Source organism: Phytophthora cinnamomi (genome assembly GCF_018691715.1).
Source record: "Phytophthora cinnamomi strain GKB4 chromosome Unknown Contig53, whole genome shotgun sequence".
Taxonomy (NCBI): Eukaryota; Oomycota; class Peronosporomycetes; order Peronosporales; family Peronosporaceae; genus Phytophthora; species Phytophthora cinnamomi.
In genome coordinates, this window is record NW_027150986.1 from 3,094,236 (window position 1) to 3,113,477 (window position 19,242).

At 49.9% G+C, this 19,242-nt stretch overlaps 5 protein-coding genes across 6 annotated transcripts; 3 read left to right on the forward strand and 2 right to left on the reverse strand.

Moving 5' to 3' along the window:
• Positions 1-54: 54 nt before the first annotated feature.
• On the reverse strand, positions 55-2,325 carry IUM83_00889 (putative endo1; the record flags this gene model as incomplete). The annotated part of the gene is made up of 1 exon (XM_067924699.1): positions 55-2,325. The coding sequence occupies one exon, from the start codon at positions 2,323-2,325 to the stop codon at positions 55-57; it is 2,271 nt and encodes a 756-aa protein (XP_067788445.1).
• Positions 2,326-5,454: 3,129 nt separating this feature from the next.
• IUM83_00890 (nipped-B-like protein) lies at positions 5,455-6,114 on the forward strand (the record flags this gene model as incomplete). Its single annotated transcript, XM_067924700.1, has 4 exons — positions 5,455-5,556; positions 5,624-5,737; positions 5,794-5,937; positions 6,010-6,114. 4 exons carry the CDS (start codon positions 5,455-5,457, stop codon positions 6,112-6,114), a joined length of 465 nt encoding a protein of 154 aa, XP_067788967.1.
• A 1,468-nt stretch (positions 6,115-7,582) lies between these two features.
• On the forward strand, positions 7,583-13,218 carry IUM83_00891 (Nipped-B protein; the record flags this gene model as incomplete). The annotated part of the gene is made up of 5 exons (XM_067924701.1): positions 7,583-7,755; positions 7,849-7,940; positions 8,048-8,318; positions 11,853-12,587; positions 12,660-13,218. The coding sequence occupies 5 exons, from the start codon at positions 7,583-7,585 to the stop codon at positions 13,216-13,218; spliced, it is 1,830 nt and encodes a 609-aa protein (XP_067788966.1).
• Positions 13,219-13,835: 617 nt separating this feature from the next.
• IUM83_00892 (TBC1 domain family member 7-like) lies at positions 13,836-14,621 on the reverse strand (the record flags this gene model as incomplete). Its single annotated transcript, XM_067924702.1, has 1 exon — positions 13,836-14,621. The coding sequence occupies one exon, from the start codon at positions 14,619-14,621 to the stop codon at positions 13,836-13,838; it is 786 nt and encodes a 261-aa protein (XP_067788970.1).
• A 2,041-nt stretch (positions 14,622-16,662) lies between these two features.
• IUM83_00893 (Ubiquitin carboxyl-terminal hydrolase and/or F-box protein) lies at positions 16,663-19,036 on the forward strand (the record flags this gene model as incomplete). Of its 2 annotated transcripts, none has more annotated exons than XM_067924704.1 (3): positions 16,663-17,076; positions 17,183-18,785; positions 18,864-19,036. In XM_067924704.1, the coding sequence occupies 3 exons, from the start codon at positions 16,663-16,665 to the stop codon at positions 19,034-19,036; spliced, it is 2,190 nt and encodes a 729-aa protein (XP_067788968.1). The 2 variants fall into 2 exon arrangements, with proteins under 2 accessions (XP_067788968.1, XP_067788969.1); XM_067924703.1 differs by having other exon boundaries at positions 18,867-19,036.
• Between the last annotated feature and the right edge of the window lie 206 nt (positions 19,037-19,242).

Genomic DNA, 19,242 nt, shown 5'->3' on the forward strand with positions numbered 1-19,242 from the left:
TTAAACGTCTTGAAGACTTTTTTCCGACTGCATTGGCGGCGTGCAAGGTTTCGCTTAGCAGTAGGGTGGGGGTCGGGTGGCAGCGTAGTACAACGCCCAAGCACGACTGAGTCCATCATCCATTGGGCACATGGACAGCACTTCGTAAGCCTTTGCACGGTCCAGAACGCTGTAGTTTGCAAATAGCAGAGACGTCCAGCCAGACTGATTCGCCCTCCAGTCATGCACGATGGGCAGTTTGGACAAAACTTCATCCCATTCTTCGCGCACAAATCGTGGCGGGCGAGAAATTTCAAGAATGGGTGAGACCGGGATCATTTGGATGCCGTGGATGCACTCTTTGTTGGGGCTGAACCACGTTGCGTAGTCACACTTGTTGTCGAAGAAGACACCCGTCACCTTGTTCTTGGCGAAGCCCGCTGGGTGGATGGCAGGCCCATCATTTCGCAGCAAGAAGTATGTGTTCACTGCACGTATGTAGACCTTGAGCATCAACTTCGCCAGAGATTGTTGTTGGGCATTTTCCGTTACTTGCCCGTACAACGCAATTCCGTAGAGGAAGTTGACTTCTTCCGACGTAGATTCTTCGTCCTTGCCATCGGCCATCGGGGTCACACCGTGGGAGTACGAATGGCCCAGCCACCAGTTGTAACACCGGAAGCGCGGGAAGTACGGGTCGGTTCCGATAGGAGACGACGTAGCCACGTCACGGATCAAGGTGTCAACAAGCGTTCGCACCTTCACAGCATCGGTCGAGTGGCGCCAGTTCGGGTCCAGGTAGAGAGCCATGGCAGCTGCGGTCACGATGTAACCGTAGTGATAGTGGTGGTCATTGTACACACCGTTACCAAAGTCGACGTTCATGTCGTTTTTGGCCAGGGCCTCACTAGTGATAATGCCCTTGTACACCGTGTCGTACACGAGAGGGAACGCCGATTGGTTGTTCACAAACTGAGACAGCAACTGCTGTAACTTCGAGATGCCGTGCTGAGCGACTTCTTTCATTTCTGGGTTGGTGGTGTATGCAAGCTGCCGAGCCACGAGACACATCGTGCCGAACTTCTGCAGCAACTTGCCCTTAAAGTAGTAACTTCCTTCGTGCGGTAAAGACCAATCTCCATGAATTTCGTCGGCGACAACGCGGCATAAGTTGAGCCTCTCCACGTCTTCGCGAGTGAGGGAACCAGCACGAGGTGGGTAAAACGCAGTGCACGCCTCCACGCCTTGGCTTTCAGCCTGAGGTACGTGGCAAAGCCAAGCCGGACTGGAGTTCGGCGGGGTCACCAACGCGTAAGCGAACAAAGGTCCGTGCGTATGCGAGTGCAGTACAAGTTCATGCTTGGCTTCAGCAGTGGAAGGATCAAGCATTCCCTGCAAGTGCGTGAGTGCAAAGTGCAGGAAACGAGCGGCTGGATTGGCACCTGCTGCCGTTGCAAGTTGCCAGTGGAATACAAACGATTCCGAATTCAGTGGCTGGACAGTGGCTCCTCTCGGGTAGACACCCGCACTTGCGTGGTAAAGTTGCAAGATCTTGTGTTCGTCCTGAGGCACTGCAGGTTGCACTGCACTGGTCGATACAAACGCCGCCTGGACGACTCCCGTGAACTTGGAAGTGGTTGTGAGTTTGTTATCCTTGAACACCAAACTTGTGTTACCACCGGCATTGGAGAAAAAGTAGAGCACCCACTGCTGTCCATTGTTGAGCGAGATCACGAAACTGATCCCGTTCATCTGATGACCATCTCTGGCAGGTGCTCCGTTGATTGCCACAATGCAATGCTCCGTGCCGAGTTGCACCTGCATGTCCTGGTACTCCACCGTCGTGAAGGCTGATCCAAGAGCCACGTACATTCTCATCCCTGCCATGGCAAGGTGCACCCCCATGTCATCCCAAGCTTGGATGGTAAGCGGAGGGGCTGCACCCGGATGTCCGGCAAGCTCCACGGCCGAGAAGATCCAGTTTTTGATGGTCGGTGGGTAGAAGTAGAACCGAGGGGCTCCGTTGTCATTGATGGGTCCGTCCGTCCGGTACTGCAGCAAGTAGCTCACCGAGAGTCCACTGCCAATGGCACCGGGTTGCCCCTGCACCACCTTGTACGTGTACGGCCCCGCGAACACGGCGTCGCTCTCGCGCTGTCCGTCCCACGCCAGTAGGTTGCCCCACCACTCATTGGTCGGGACGGGTCTCAGCCGAGCTTCCGGGGACAGGAAATGGGGCGAAATGAGTTTCTGCAGGTCGCCCGTTGACCGGAAAACCGGCGGCGGGGGCGGCGCTGACGCCGTCTGAGCACTCGGGGGTGCAGGGGGGAACAGTTCGTACGACATGGCGATGGTGGGGCGAGTCCGGCGGCTGGAGGGAGATATCTCGGTATCTCGGTGCTATCGGAGACTTGAGGGGTACGTGGCTGCTTCGAAAATGAAGATCCATTCTGATTTTCTGAAAAGAGGGTGAATTGATTGTCCGGATAACGGAAAACTAACTAGGTTTCACTATGCATGACCCGGAAAATAATGGAATGCACTTGTCGCATTTGGATGTGGGTTAAAAATCCAGGAAAAGGTTAGCGTCCACTTCAGATGGACACCCACTTCAGATGAACACCCACTTCAGATGAACACCCACTTCAACGACGGCAACGAAATGCAGGATGGAGGTACTCGTCAATGAGCGAGGACCACTTGCAGTCCACGTCGGCGGCAATGTCCTGAGACCGAAGGTGTCCGCTGAGTACTCGAGCGTCTCATTCATGAACAGCGTCTCGATCTCCTCGATCGTGTTCACTTCCTAGTAGCCGGCCAAAAAGGCAGCTCCTCATGCGGCTGTCAGCTTTAAAAACGAATTGTATCGGCGTTTTGCTCCCAAGACCATTAGGAAACGAACTCATTATCGTTCCAACCTCTTGTCAGCCAGACGAACCAAAAACAGTAGTCAGCACCTACAGCAACAACACCCAACGCTACATCCATACCAAGTTCCCGCCGAAAGCTACATTTGTCCAACTTCATACGTACCAAACAAAATGCATCAGCGAGGACTGCACGACGTAGACCACCCACAGCACCACGACGCCTGAGTTGCTGCTGACACTATCATTAAAATGATCATAATCATTCAAAAATAGGATGCGCTGAAACTTTAGGGGTTAGCACAAACGATTTATTTAAGCCCCCTCACCCCCTGCTCATCCAACTATTTGTTGAACAACGTGTAAAATACACACCAGAAAAATGTCTGCGACGTTCTTACCAAGTTGCCTACCAGTGCCTTCATCGTCATCTACAGAAATAGCTCTATCAAGATGTCCACACCACTTCTCACCTCTTGAATTATTTTTCATCGAGGTGCATAAATACCCTTTGTCGTCAACACCAATTCGTGCTTGTGGAGATTCATTAGGAGAGCTCACTGGCGCGGAAAACAAACCATCATGTCTGCCCGACAGCCAAAACCATGGCTAACAAGGTTTGCGAGCACCTGGAAGTCTCTCCGAGTGGAACAAAGAGGACACTACTCTGGCGAACGATTGATTGCACTTCAGAAATATAGCAACCAAGCCACTACTTTCGAACTGGCGGCTCTTGTCCTGCTAACTCCGCTGCCTTGCCTCTTCACAGTTATTATCGCCGACGTCGCGCCCTTAAACGCTCCAAAAGATGGGGCGAACTCAAACATTGTTTTCTGGTGTCGCGCAAGCTTCATCGTGTGGTTTTACACGTTGTCGTTTGTAGTGCAATTCAGCGAAATGTTACCCGTGCTGCCCATGACTCGACAACGTTGTTTTGGGATTACTGTATTTGTCGGTGTAGGCTGTATGCTGTACACCTACTCGCTATCTCAACTAATTGGGTTCCCCGTTCCTTTCATGATGGTCATGGGAGCCCCCGTGTGGATGGCGCTGCTTTTGGGATCTCTTACTGTGAGTTGGGGCCGCCACATTCGTGGCAATAGCGCCTTACAAACTCAAGTTCTAGATGGACTCAAGATGTTCGTGGTTCAAATGTCGATGATCGTGGTCTATCCATTCTACATTTACATCTTCTCAAGTTTAGCGTCAGTTGGGCAGGCTTTTTTCTCACTTGTCCTCCTCCTCATCAAGATGGCCATCAAGAATGGAATTAGTTACTACATTCGATCCAACACTGATATGCAGCCTGAAATCATCGTCTTCAACGTCGACGTCTTCAATGCTCTGTTCGTGTCATTCTCCATGCAGAACTCGACGTCGAAGCTCACTATCATCGTCATTATGACAGTGGATTTCGTACGCATGGCAAGCTCGATTCGTGAGGTCCTGCGTCTCGTTCAAGAGCTCACGACTGTGGAAAACCAAATACACCTACTGAAAAATCGTGAGCAGACCACTTTCCAAGCGACGAAGAAGCGGGAAAATGGGCTACATCGAGCGTGTAGTATTGTGGCCCGCCGTTCATACGCTTCCAAGAACGTTGAAATCCGTAGGCAAGCGTCTCAGAAGAGCCCCAGAACTCCGCTCAAATGTTTTTTTCGAGCTGACAAGATATTTCCTCAGCAGAGTCCTTTGATACCTGCAAACCCACACACATCGGTATTAAAAGTCCAGGAAACTCGGGTACTCGAGGCTCCCCGTTCCGAAAGCAAACGTGTGAAGCGCTCACCTCGCCCACTCACAACTGAATCACAAAATAACTTGGTTTTCATGGAAAGGTTGTACGCCAGGAAGATGTTGAACCTCCTTTATCTTGTCGAGTTCACGATTCTCATCGAATATATCGAGGTCATCGTTCCCGTTGTCTACTGTAAGTACTGACGTATCTTTCATACTTGGTTTCAAATGTGTGAGCATTTCTTGTGATCTCACGATGATAATGTAAAACCACACCGATGTATGTTGCCGCAATGTCATATCTCCCGAACCGTGTCTACTATGCACAGCTCGCAAATATGGACGCTGAAAAACTACGAAGCACGCTGTCCAATGTGCTTCTGTACGGCTTTCTGGAGCTCGTATCGCTCGTCGTGCTTACTGTCGTTCTGCAAAAGACGATGAAGTATTCGCCTATGCACCAGTTGGCGTTCGTGCTTCGAACGCAATGGAGAATGGTGCAGTCGAAGCTGGTGCTGTGGGTGGTCTACGTTGTGCAGTCCTCGCTGATGCATTTTGGTACGTATGAAGTTGCACAAATGTAGCTTTCGGCGGGAACTTGTTATGGATGTAGCGTTGGGTGTTGTTGCTGTAGGTGCCGACTACAGCTTCCAGTTCGAGTGGCTGCGGAACAACGGCCACGGCACACATACCTCTGTCGGTAGTTAAACATACGCCGATACTTGACTGGCTACGAATTACTCTTCCTGAAAGCACAGACGTACTGCACATGCAGCCTAAAAAAGTCTCTTGAAAAGGGAATCGATACACCCTATATAGAGGAAATAGTAAAGTCACACAGAACGCAAGGCAAACAGCACCAGGCCGATCGATGGTAGTGCTTCATCATAACGAGCTGGATCGCACTCTATGGGGCCCCGCGTCTACTGCTGGGCGCTCTCGAGCCACTGACGTTGCAATCTACATTCAGTTGGTACGAGTCGGAGCAACACAATGGCGCAGGAAAGTGGATTTAATCGCACTAATGTGACCGTGTGCAGGCTTTGGTCGCGTCGCTAGGCATCACTTGCGCTCTGGACTATGACAAACCAGAGGCAGTTCGGCTCGCTGCAGCGGGAGTCGCACTGCTCATGTACTTTCGCAGCACTGCACTGGTAAGTCCAGGACGTGGAAATTATGATTCACTGTATTCGAGCCTAACGTGGCCCAGTTTATCCGCTTGATGATGTTCGTGAGTGCCATAGTCCTCTACGGCGACATTCTGCTCCCGATCAGCCGACTTGCAAAAGCCGGGGAGATGCTGCCACTGCCGGCTGCCAAGTTGCTGCTTCACTGCATTTGGATCTGGAACATGGTAAAGTATACTTGAATATCGATCCTCCAGTTTAGTGCCACTCACACCCAATTGTGCTCGGTCGATCAACAGCTTCGCATCTTGTACGCCATCTTCCGATCTGGGACACTCACGTCTGGAGCGAGGAAGAAATGGCCGATGCAAGGTGTGCGTCGCATGCGTCCGAAGGTCGCGTAGGGTGACCGAATCGAATCCACAGGACATGCACTCCAATTTAGAGAATTCTTACGAAGGAGGTGGCATGGGATCATAAGCCACAATCATTAAACCATAGAAGTACTTGACGGAGGAAATCACGCTGCTTGGTGGTTTCGTTGTTTTCATCTGAATTTCTTAGCGACAGGAAAGCTAGCACTAGCATAGCGCTTCACGGTACCCACCAAAAACGAAGCCTGCAGCAAGCTACTAATTGATAGCGTTGTAGCCAACTTGTCTGTCTAAAGAGAATTTGACAGTCATGGATGGCGAGAACGATTGACAGGCATTTTCTCGGTCGGAAGCACAAATTAGTGGTGGTTAACCACAAAGCCGTGCTTCAGCTCTGGATTTCAATCTGCAGATCGCACCATGCAACACTAGGTAGATTCCTCCTGTAGTACTGATTACTTGAAGTACTAAATAAGATTGGACATGCACATGGATCTGCACAAGGAACTATGTCAATAATACGGACGTGTTGAACCGTACGATAAACCAAAATTGTCCGGGTTATTCGTCAGATAATTTTATTCTACACTCAAATCGTTGCACTTTCGAAGTCCGAGTCGCACGTTTTGATCAAAAATATTGGCAATCCATGAATCTTGAGAGATTGACCTCGAGTCACCTATGTTGTAAAGTTTCGTGCTATGAATACCAAAAAGCAGTTAAGGTTTAGTTCAATCCACTTGATCATGATATGCAATTTCTTAATTTTCATTTTATTTTCCGCGGATAATGCCGTTCGCATTTATCGAGTTTCTCTATCCTCCGTCCCGTCGGCTACGGCTGTATTATATTTTTCCGTTTTAATGTAATCATTTATGGAGCTACAGCTATAGTTTACCTGACACTCCCAGATTGAAACTCATATCGCGCACCTTAGCTTATCTACGATGGACATCGTCACTCCCACTTGCGTAGACAGATAAATCATTTGTCACAGGTACTATCCTTGCTTATAGGCTATGCTAAAATAGGTATATTAATCTCCCTGAGTATCATTCGCCACAGACTCTGGATAAAATTCAGAGAACTCGGGGTCTGCCCGGCCCATACAGGGGCCACGTGAGTGGGCAGTTGCGGCGACCGGGCCCTGTTTGTCATGTTGATTTTAACGGGTCGTAAATACAAAAGAAGTGCCGGATATTGTTTTACGGATTTTTTTTAGTTACTGGTACTTTTTTACGTCAAGTCCATAAATAGAAGACGGACGTAAAAGTCCATAAATAGAAGACGGACGTAAAAGCAGGATTTTTACGGGGTTGTAAATACGATAAAAACAGGTGCCGTATATTGTTTTACGGATTTGTTTTTATTTACGTAGGGAAATGTGATTAGTTATGGTACCCGTTGCTGCGACCTTCAGATAACATCCCGTCGACGAAAGGAGACAATCACTCTCATTCCGCATTCGCTGCAACGAGTGCGCACTCGCCCGAGGACGATGCGGGGCGGCCTGTTCCTCTTCCCGCTCTACGTGGACCCGCAGGACGCCGCAGTTGCAGATGCGCGCGAAGAGGTGCACACCGTAGCCTCTCAGTCAGCGACGGACGCCGAGGCCGCCAACCCGCAGCGGTTGGCGACGCTCATCCGCTCCGCAACCAACGGCAGTCTCGGGTGCGCAAGTCTAAACCTATCACAAGTAGAAAGTATAGTAAAATATCTTACAAACATGTCTATTTGTTGTGAATGGGATGATTGCCGCGATAGCTCAAGCCACGAGACCACGGAGATCGACGCTGACGTGTTGAACTCCATGCCCAAGTGGGCGCAGGCGGTGGTGCAAACTGGATGCTTCAACGGTGAGTTGGCACTTAGATGCTGCACTGAATATTACCGGAGCTCACCAAATACTGCAAAACGATGTTCTAACGGTCTACTTGTTGCTTATATTTGTGCTTGGTGGAAGCTGGCGCTGTCCACAGTCGCAAGCCATCACCGACGAACAGGTTGAAGAGACGGTTAGAGCTACAAGGGGAAGACGAATGCGAGCTACCACGGAAGAGACGATCGTTTGGTAATGGCGGTGGTGATGCGAAGCCGATAAACGATAAAAGTGGCGCGCTACAGGATTGCTTGGATGAATTAAACGCCGAACCAGGTGTGGATGTGGACATGGAAGAAGAAGAGCTTCCGACGCTTTCTACTCGAGCTGAAATTGCTGTAGATAGCGTGGAGAGGTACGCAGAGTTGTTGGAGAGATTGGTTGACAATGCGACGAATAGGCAGCAGCTGGAGAATTTCGAACGTGATAATATGGACGTATTTCCGCCCGAAGAAGTGAAGTTGCTGCTGCAGACGATGAAGGCTCTGGATAAGAACGACTGGATTATTAAGCTCGAGCCAGATTTACTGATTTCGTTGACGAGCACACTCGACGTTCAGATTCGACTAGGCTTGACGGCGGATGTGCTGCGTGCAGCGTTGCCAAAAGCGGGGGAGGGAAATCCACAACCGCCCAGGATTGATAATCGATTGGTCTCCAGACTTTTAACGACACTGGATGTCGCTATTTGTGAGCTGATTGTGATGACAACACCTCATATCGATCGACGGGTTCTATCAGAGGAGACTATTGACGATTGCATTCAGCTTCTACATCACATCATTCGGCGGCTGCTCCTTCCATGCATCGATACCACTTACGTTACAACTGCTTTCACGCCGGTGGCTGACGAAAACAGTGGTCACCACTCATCAGGAACCAAATCGTCCAGTTCTTCTCGAGTAAATTTGCGTGCGAACAAACTCATCCGCAAGACAGTTGACCAAGTAGCGCATGTCTTTTGCGAGTTTATGGATCAGCTCGCAGCACTAGTCTTGACTGTAAAACTTGCGGATCACTGGGTGCTTCGCTTATCAACGTCGATGGTGGAATTGTTTGCTTTAGAGCATAGTCAATACGCAATATCCCTACAACAAAGCTCTCTTGAGATTTTACGAGGAATTTTTTTACAGTACAAGGCCCACCGAGAGCTGTTGCTTGGAGATATAGTAGGAATTATGGTTAAACTTCCTACAGCAAAACGGACACTTAGAACGGTGAAGTTGGTGAACTCGACCGACCACGTACAGCGAATTTCTATACTGGTGGTATCGATGATACAAGCTTGCGCTTCCGCAGGAAAGCTTGAAGCTGTGGAGTATGATTCGGCGTTACAAGACTCGAGTGAATCTTCGTCAACTCCAGACACTGTCAGCGAAGAAAACCCTTTGCTAAAAAAGGATGTCGTAGCGACTACATTGGAAGAAGTACGCAACAGTGCGCAATCGCTTGTTCAGATCCTACTTAAAGCATGCTGGAAGAAGGCCGAAGATCGTGATAATCGCGTGGTCTTAGATAACTTTGTTGAAGACCTCCTTGTGATGTTTGTACGCCCGGAATGGATCGGTGCAGAAAACATTCTTGAGGTACTATGCTCTTGCTTGGCAAGTATATTACACGCGAATATCTCCGCGAACGAGAAGAACCCGGACTCGCATCGAAGTCTTGCAGCGCTGAATTTAGTCGGAAAGATATGTGCTTCTATCAAACGGTACCAAAACAAGGTTGGCCAAAGTTCTGTAGCGGAAGACAGTGACTCTGCTGCAGTCGTTGAAGAGCATAAGAGCAGCCTACGAGTAGCAATTGCTGGTAAAAAGACGCGGGCAAGAGCTGTACTCCAAAACGCTTGTAGCGAATTGTTGGAGTTGTTGGCTCTCAAGCACATCGCTGTGATGCATCTACAGCGAACATATGGCCAGGCTGATTCGAAGAAATTGCTGCTTCTAAAATTCATTTCAGAGGCTAAAGCAAATCGGAGCGGTTCTGAAAAAAGCTGCGTGGACCGCGAATTGATGCTGTGGAAATCGTTGTGGGAGGAGCCTAAAGGAACCACCAATTCAACCTTTAAGGTGGCTGTCCCTACGACCGATTTGGCACTTAAATCAAGCCTGCACCTAGCTGTGAAACGAAGGTTTTGCGGTCTTTTCGACAGCTTGTTAGCGCATATTATGGCTCTGCTTTCCAAGGGGATGCCAAGTCTCAGAGCACGCGTCATGAAATGCCTGCGAGGGATTGTCGACGTGGACCCGATGCTGATGGCTGAAGCTGGGGTTCAGTCAGCGGTTCAACGGTGTTGCTCGGATGAAAAACCCTCCGTTCGAGAAGCGGCCGTGGATTTGATTGGTACATACGTGCTACTGCAGCCCCTTCTGGTATGTACGTGGTTTTTAAACGCCGAAAACTGAAGCTAACAGGTGGTTGTATGTTGTTAACAGTTTGACAAATATTTCGATGTGCTAGCCGAAAGAGTTCGTGACAAAGGCATCAAAGTTCGTAAAAGCGTTTGTAGAATTTTCAAGATCGCTTTGACATCGATGCAAAAAATGCCACGTGATGCTGCCTCGGATCAGGAGCTTCGCCGCAAAAGTGCATGCATGCGCTGTCTTGTCGAACGAATTGGAGATGCATCTGAAGATCAAGGAGTGAAGAATTTCATCATCGATACTTTCCAAGAAGTGTGGTTTGGTGCCGAGCTTTCTTCCTCCAGACTTTCGAACCCTCTCAGTGAATTTGGTGATGAAAAAGCGTTGCCACCAGGTTGGACTGTTGTGACAGCCAAGACTAAGGACAAAGGTGACACAGAAGCGAGACTTAAATTTGTGTCTGACGATGGAGGCATTGCCAGCACAGTTGAAGAGGCGTGGTCATCGTATCGAACTCCTATGGTGACACCGGCCAGCGTAGCGAAAATCAACGACTTGAAGATGGACAACAGCTCTGAAGTCGTCGCTACCATTGTTGAAGTCATTCACAATATGCCAAACCTTGAATGGTTCGCTGAACTTCTTAAAAGGCTACTGCAGGAGCGCAGGAGTGACACGAAGAAAACAGCCGTACGATCTACGAAGAATCGATTGGCTGAAGTTGCAATTGCTGAGAACCGCTCTGAAAAGATAATTGACCGCCTTGTGAACTGTCTCATGGACCTACAAGAAGGAACACTTCTCGTTGGCGTTTCAATAAAAGATAGACATGAACAGTTCGTGTCATGCATGACAGCGCTATCTGTTTTCTGTAAAGCGAAACCTCAACTTTTGACACGCCATTTGGAGACTATCAGGGTGTATCTGAAAGAAGAGGACGTCAAGATTCAAAGCTTGTCGGTCTCGATGATCGATGACATATTGAGTGTGAAGCGCGTGTCGCAAAGTATTGCTTTGAGGCTGGAAGACGATTTAAAGGTTTTGGTTCTACGTTCACCTCCGAGCGTTGTTGGTCCAAGTGTCAAGTGTTTAGCAACCCTTTCAACGACTAGGAAAAAAGCGCCAGTTCTATTACTGCGGTTACTGGAACATTTTGTCCTTGGGATACGTCAATTCAAGCAGATATCATCACTCGCCAGTTTGTCGGAGAACGATAACTATGTTCTTCAGCGTGCATTATTCGCCGCTGGAAAAATTGTCGGAGCCATAGACGTCGATAACGTCCATGAATTGGCGAGCGAGGCGAAAGTACTGCAAATTGGGGGAATCACAGAAATTCTCTACGAGTTGTACAAACAATTTGTTCGTGCTCCAGGTAACGATGCCTGTTCTGCTAAGGCTGTGCAAGGCATGGGCTTCTTGTTTCCTATCCGACCACGGCTATTTCTTCGGGCTCAACAGGATAATTTATTGAAGCATCTTCTAGTGGCAACGCCCGGAAAGAAGACATTGCAATGCCTTGTTAGCATGAAGGAGTTACTGCTCTCAGAAGAGCAGCGTTTGGACAATGGGATAGCCACGCAGTCGATGGATCGATCGAAGAGTAAAGAGCTTCAAGTTCAAGGCGACCAGGAAGCTGACGCCTCTTTGATCGGTAACGTCATGCAGGCAGAACTGGACAATATATTACCACTCTCGCTGCAGAAGATCCCACAAATTCGGAAGGAGGCCGTTGCATGCATTGGTGCATTGCTGACGCAAGGTTTAGTGAACCCATTGCAGTGCATTCGAAACTTAGTGGCGCTGGAGACCGACCGCGTTTCAGACGTTCGAGATGCGGCCTTTTCTCAGCTATTAGCGCTGTACGAAAGATTCCAGGGTCAGTTCCATACGCCTCTCGTTAATGGGATTTACGCCTCGTACTCGTTTCAGTTGAACGTGTTTGGTAATGCGACGGCGTTGGGGATTGACGACAAGAAGAAGGAGTATTGCCTCTTTGCGAGGCTGTACACAAATTGCCTCAACACGGCGGTTTCGCACGAATTTCTATTTCTCAAGGCATTGGTGAATCAATTCACTGATCAGGGAAGTGTGCTCAAACCGTTTAGTGCTAAGGTGGACACCGATAGCAAGGCGTTTACAAGTAAGCTGAAATATTTGTGCTACCTGGCGCAAATCATATCGATGCTGCCGTACGACGTGGAGGACAAACCGTTGTACATCATTTATTTGATCAACCGCTATGTGAGCCTTCGACTTGGGTAAGAACATCGCATATCTACCGATCGGCGTACGTCTGTGTGCTGACATATTGTTTATTTGTTTATGAATAGCCCTACACTGGATGATCTCAAGGAAACTTTTGCGAAGGCAGGCATAGCACCAGAGGAACTGGAAGATGAAGAAGCAGATCTATCCAAGATAAATATCGATGAGTATCGCCCGCTACTCTCGCCTCCCAAGTCGAAGTTGGCGGTTGCACAGACCAACGGGTGTATCGCGTTCGCAATTGCACTTATGCTCCGCTTGAAGTTTGTGCTGAAGCGCAGTTACCAGCTGAGCAACGAAAAGTGTGCTACGTACAAACCATCGACGGCTGATCCTCCGGTTGAGGCGAGGGAGCGCTCCCCAAAAAAGCTTTTGCTTCCTTCTGTCGATGATTTATGCAAGCCCGATGACCGTGTTGAGCTCAGCTGGAACCTTTTTATGACTGCCTGGTTTGCAGCTCGGAAAGACCAAAAGCATTTGGACATTGATATGGAGGAACAAGAAAATCTAAAGTCCTCTCCAAAACGCCGACGTCGCTCGCGTAAAGTCGCAGTTCCAACGCAGGAACACTCATCAGAGAACGACATCAACGAGGAGGACGAGTACGTGGATGGTTTTGCTTAACAAGATCGAAAAGTTTTGGCGCTAGCTGCGCACAGTTTTTGGCTTAATTTATTTAATATTTACTTCGAAGGACTACAAAATATTACGTACTCAACTGTACAAGTCCACCCTTCTAATTTCCATTTCAGAATTCTCAGGTCCGCTTCCACGTGGCTTGCAAATGCATCAACAGCCCGAGTATAGTTTGATAGAGCATTCTAAGGTCAAGTTTGAGTGCGCGGACCTGTATAAGCAGTAAAGCTGGGTCTGACTTCGTGGTCCTCTCGCCTTTGCCTTGTGACTGGCAAGTACAGCACGGGCGTACCGAAGGGCTTTCGATTGGATAATCCGATGCTGAAGCCTGTCGCCGAGGACCTTAGTCAGGCGACAACTAAAGAGAGCAACAAGCCTGGTGATGCCGAAAAAGGAGAATGGTTAGAACATTATAATGGTTGACGAGTAGATGTTCACTGCTTTCGAGCGCTATAACATACTTCACGTCGAGTTGAAGGTGTTTCATTTGAGAATGTCGTTCCTTTAAGAAAGGATGCTTCTTGTTTGGCACTCAAATTAACGCTAAAAGACTCTAAAAAGATTGTACCCGAAACACAATCTCACCTAATCATTTTATTTATTTATCATCTTCGTCTTGCGTACTCGTCTGAATGCAAACTCGAGTTCGGCCCATCAGCAGTTAGGCGTCGCCGCTTCACGTCTAGCGTACGGAGAAACACGCCTTCAAACTCAGCCAGCGGGGCGTTGTACAGCGCATCCAGCGTCACCACAGGATCTACCAGCTCCAGTCCGTCGTGAAACAGTTCCAACAGCCGAGTGTAGCACCAGAAACGCTCCGCCTCGTGCTGCAGAACTCCACACACCACTCGGGCCACCCCCAGCAGGAAGTTTGGGTCATCCATCCCACACAACAAAGGCGCATCGCACGCAGCGATCTCCGTCCAATACGTGTGATGCAAGTGCACCAATCTCCGTAAATCCTGCAGCGAAGCAGGTGAGAGCACCTCGTCCGACATCACCTCCACCACTTCACTATCGTGCTCTTCCTCCTTCAGCAGCTCCGAGAAATCGTAATACACACCTGCACCTTCGTCACCCTCCGATACATCTTTAGCTTGAAGCACCTGCACCGCCCCCACAACATCCCCGAACATCGCGCGTCGCTCCTTCAGTGTAAAAGTCCACAGTTCCGGATACGGCGGCAGCACGCCGGCCAGCAGCAGCCAGATCCGCGCTCGATACGGCGGCGCGATGCCCAATTCCAGCGCCAGCTTCAACAGCTGCGGCACGTTCACAGCGCGTTCGCCCAGCAGCGCCGCGAACGAGGCCTCCACGTCCACAATATGCTGCACCACCGGCACGCCCAGCGTCTTGTAGTACGTCGTGCGGAAGTTCCTGCTCAGCGCCATGATACATGTACCAGATTCCAACTGTCCCAATCTTTGTGGAAACCAAATTCTGAGATTTCAGTTCCCGAAATTCGCTTAGGTACGCCTCATTTCTATGTGTTCCACTTGCATTACCACGGAGTAGGCATGGATGCCTGCCTGTTCTGCCAGCGATCTCCTCGCGGTACATTTCCAATTGCACACAGCTCCAGCCTGCTTTTCGTGTACCGACTTCCCTGGCTTGTAGTAGACAATTATCTGGATTTTATCCAGAGTTATTTGGGCGATACAAGTGCAGATATGAATCACTATATAAACATATCCCTGCATCACTTCTAAGATAACAAAAGAATAATATATATATTCATTAAAAAAAAAGAATTACGAAACTGTTAGATGATTATCCAGTTAAGTGTTGCCAGAGTCTGTTAGGGGCGACATTGACGTGACTATACAATCTGGATGTTGCTTGTAGTCATTTAGAGCTAACTTTCGCATAACATGAGGGGAGGACTCAAGTTACATTGAGGCCAGGCAGCAGACATCCGCCCGGCTAAAACACGCCATTCTCAGTTGGTACAATCCTACGATTCCATGCTCCCTAACCGAGTTTCGGCCATACATGTATATGATCTTCCCGTGCACCCGTAGCTGCAAGCAGACGTCTCCGTGCTCACAACACGACACTGATCACCGTGCGCAACAACATTAAGATCCTGGTTGTGTCTCCGCACGAGGCGGTGGCTCTGGCTGACCAATTCTGTGCACCACTGCTTTCGCTGTAACTCCGGTGTTGGTATTCATCTGGCTGCTTTAACAGCACTCGATAATACCTTCGTGTAGATAGCCTATGTTATCAGTTATGTTCTGTAATCGACTGCCTTTGCTAACAAGACAATCGTCGAAGACGTCATAACACGTCACTCAAGCACGGTCCAAAGTTCGGCTGACATATTGTGATCATTATCGATTTTGATCCGCGATCCTCATTTCTCAGTCTACCTCCAAGTCTCCACAATGTTGGTTGTTCTCTGTCTTTTTGTTGGCTTAGGCTGGAACGACATCGTGACCATCGAGCCGCATCAAGACGTCGCCGAGCTGATCGAAATACTGCGGGAGACGATGTTATGAGCTTCCTGCGGACAACTTCACCTTGTACTTAGCGAAAGATGGACCCAAACGAACCTGGCTCCAAAGCACGAGCCCAGAGTACAAGCTCGTAAGGCAGCACAAACTTCCACAGCATATCTAGGATATGCTGAACGAAGAGAACAAGCTCAGCGTGAACCGTTGGGTGGGAGACCCCGCACTAGGATTCCCTGTCGCCGGTTCGAGTGACGTGTGGGACAAGGTCCACGTTTTGGTTGTGCTGAAGCAAAGCTTCAAAATGCGTGTTGTGTGGTGGCTTTTTGGAGATTCATGCCAAGCAGCGTACCTGCCTTCACAAACTGGAGCTGAAGCAATGTTGGCACGGGAGAAGAACAGATGATGAGGCCGCAAAGACGTCAAAGGCTGCGCTTGTTTCCATTTAAGCGCTAGTTCAGCACAATAAGTAGTATTTCATTTTGTTTTCATCTTCGTCTGCACACGCAGGCTCGAGAATCGGTCTGTCAGCAGTTAGGCGTCGCCGCTTCACGCTCAGCGTCCGGAGAAATACGCCTACTCTACCAACAACGTATCCAGCCTCACCACAGACGTCTTTCGTATTAATTAAAACGGTTTGGAACACTTTCGATCCTCCGTTTAGCACGTAGAGTATGGTGGACGGCGTGGACCAATTGGCCCCAGTATGGAGTCGCGACCGGCGGTCTTCGGCCTCTTGCTCACGAGCGCGATACTGCTGTGCACGCGTATCTGTGGGTGGGTGAAGATCAAGATCAACTTGGTTTTGGGCACAGTGGTGAGGCCCAAATTGCAGTTCCCGAAATTCGACTAAGTACGCCTCCACTTCTATGTTTCCAGACACACCAACTTCAACTCTTTTTCCATGTTTTTCGAAATCTCCGGCTCAGGATCCGATAGCGGCGGTTCATTCTCCTACATTCGCCTTCTCTGCCTCTCGATGGTCGCGGCGCGCGCGCTCAGCCCCAAGAAGCGCCAGTGGCTCGGCGGCGCCACCTCGCCGCCCAGCAGCAAGAGCAGCCGGCGCGCGCAGCACCCGCGCCTGGAACGGTGCCGCGCCGGCGACGGCTCCGCGGGCGAGACGGACAACGAGAGCCTCGACCTGGAGGACGTCGACATGGACGAGGCGCCCAAGGCCAGCCCCGCGGGCGACATCCAGACGCTTCCGGACGAGCTGCTGGCGCTGGCGCTGGCCCAGCTGGACGGGCGCTCGCTGCTGGCCTGCGCCGCGACGTGCCGAGCCTTCCGCAGCCTCACGTTCGACCGGGAGGTGTGGAAGCGACTGTGCGTCAAGCAGTGGCCGACGCTGAGGACGCAGCTGCTGCCACAATTGCCGGGTGCACCGGACTATGACGTACGGGTGGAACGCTGCATTTTGATACCTTTCTGGGGTGTGAGAGAGGTGTGAGAGCTGAGATATGGGTACTTTCTTGTTTCGTGTTTTTTTGTGTTGTTTGCAGTTGGTGAGGCTGTATGGAGGCTGCTGGAGACGTTGCTTTCTGGAGAAGCATGCCAAAGAGCAACGGGCTGAAATCTCAGTTAAAGTGCCCAATTTCTCCGACGTGGAGGCGATGAGGGACGTGGATAAAGTCGTCTCCGACATGTTCACTATCGGTGAACATCGATTTTGCCTCTGGGTGTTCCCGAATGGCAACCCGAACGAGGCCCAGTACAAGGGCCGTGTACTTAGTGTGTACCTTGTGCTCACGGATCTCTCCCGGCGCCCTCCGGACTGGCTCACGTGTGCCGTCTTTTCGTTGCAAGTGGAAAATGCACTGGACCCCAGGCGTCGACTGGAGTGGCATTCGTGTCTGACGGATAACAAGTTCCACAAACATCTGAACAACTGGGGTGTCCACTCATTGGGCTCGCTAGGTATGCTGCGCGATCCTCAGCAAGGTTTCCTTACCAAATCTGCTGAAGGTCGAGCAGAGCCCGATACACTTACTGTGTCGGCCCAGGTTCGATTGATGACTATCACGTTCCGCGTCGTGTTCGAGCATGATCTACGAGAGCACCATCATTTGGGGCTCGTCGATTTTTCAAATGTCGCTGAATTGGAGTTACCGTTCTGCTGCTCGTTGCGCGATTTGCAAGTGGCACTGCATGAAAAGTTTTTGGAAGTGCTCGGGGAATACAACGAAGACGAATCAGCTATGAACCAGACCCGCGTGTGGTGCTTTAATCAACCGGTGGTGTCAGGACAGGCACTTCGCCCACGTAAACTACTCACGTGCGACAAGGCTCAGCAAGATCGGCCACTTTTCGGCCACTTGCTTTGCGACGGAGTAGACATTGATGCCTACTCATTCTGCCAGATATATGTCGAAGACAACTCCATGGCAAATGACCTCCCGCTTGACCTACCCTCGAGCGATCTAGCGACTGCGAAGGATTTGAAGGTGGCCCCAGAAGGCTACGTATTTGTGAAGCTTTTGCAGCCAGCACCGCTCAATCGCCTGGAGTATGTCGGCAAAGTCTGTATTTTTGATGCGTCATCATCCAAAGACATCGATATGCAGAATTATTCTGAAAGTGGAAAACTTGCTCCAAGCGTGCTGTATGAGGCGGTTGCACAAAAAACAGGCTGGAGCTGTGCTCAATTGCAAATGTACCGCGAGGAGATCGCCCCTACCGTTCTGTCGGACGTGATCCCGTACCACACATCAGCTGTGACTGCAGGATTGCAGCCAGCGGATATTGTAGTTTTCATTGTGAGGCCAGAAGTACCCCGCGAACTAATGACACCGCGGTTTCGGAATCCTCTGTTCGACCTCCTCCTCGAGCGCTACGCAGAAGCCTGGCAGCTCTTCAACTCCGATGGTTTATCACTACCAACACTAGAACATGTTGAAAATTTGGCTGAGAAACTCGACATCCCGAAATTCCGCGTGCGCAGTGCATTCCGCAAGTGCCACGAGGATGCAATAGCCACCTTGCGCTACATTATGGAGGGTCGCCACCTGGGTTTCATTTGCGACTCATGTGGGGAAACAGACTTCACCGGAGCACGCTATAACTGCGCTGTCTGTAGCGATTACGACTTGTGCGCTGCGTGCAATGGTAGGTTGCCTATCAACGTGAGGATTTTTTTAATTGACCGTGTGCTCTAACGTGATTTGCATGATGTTGATGCTGAAGCAGCGAAATCTTGCGAGATCTCGCACCGCTATGCCAATGTCGAAGGAAAGTGGCAGCGCGTGTACAATTTCAAGGACCATAAAACCTCGCACACCATGCGAAAGATGCTGCCCGTGTTCTATGGATACGATCGCAAGCACCAGTGGCGGCAGGGCAGCAGAGCATTGCTGTAACAAGTGACGGTGCCCAGAAACAAACAAGTGCTGGATGTGCTAATCTCATGTAATCTTTAGGTTCATTCATTTTCTTACAACGTATGTCGCGTCTCCCAGCGAACAACTCGACTCGGATCGGTTCCATACCTGTATCAAGTCTAAATTAGAAACAAAATATCATCGCATGTACTCGACGGTGGATCCCACCTGCTTCTCATTCTTTG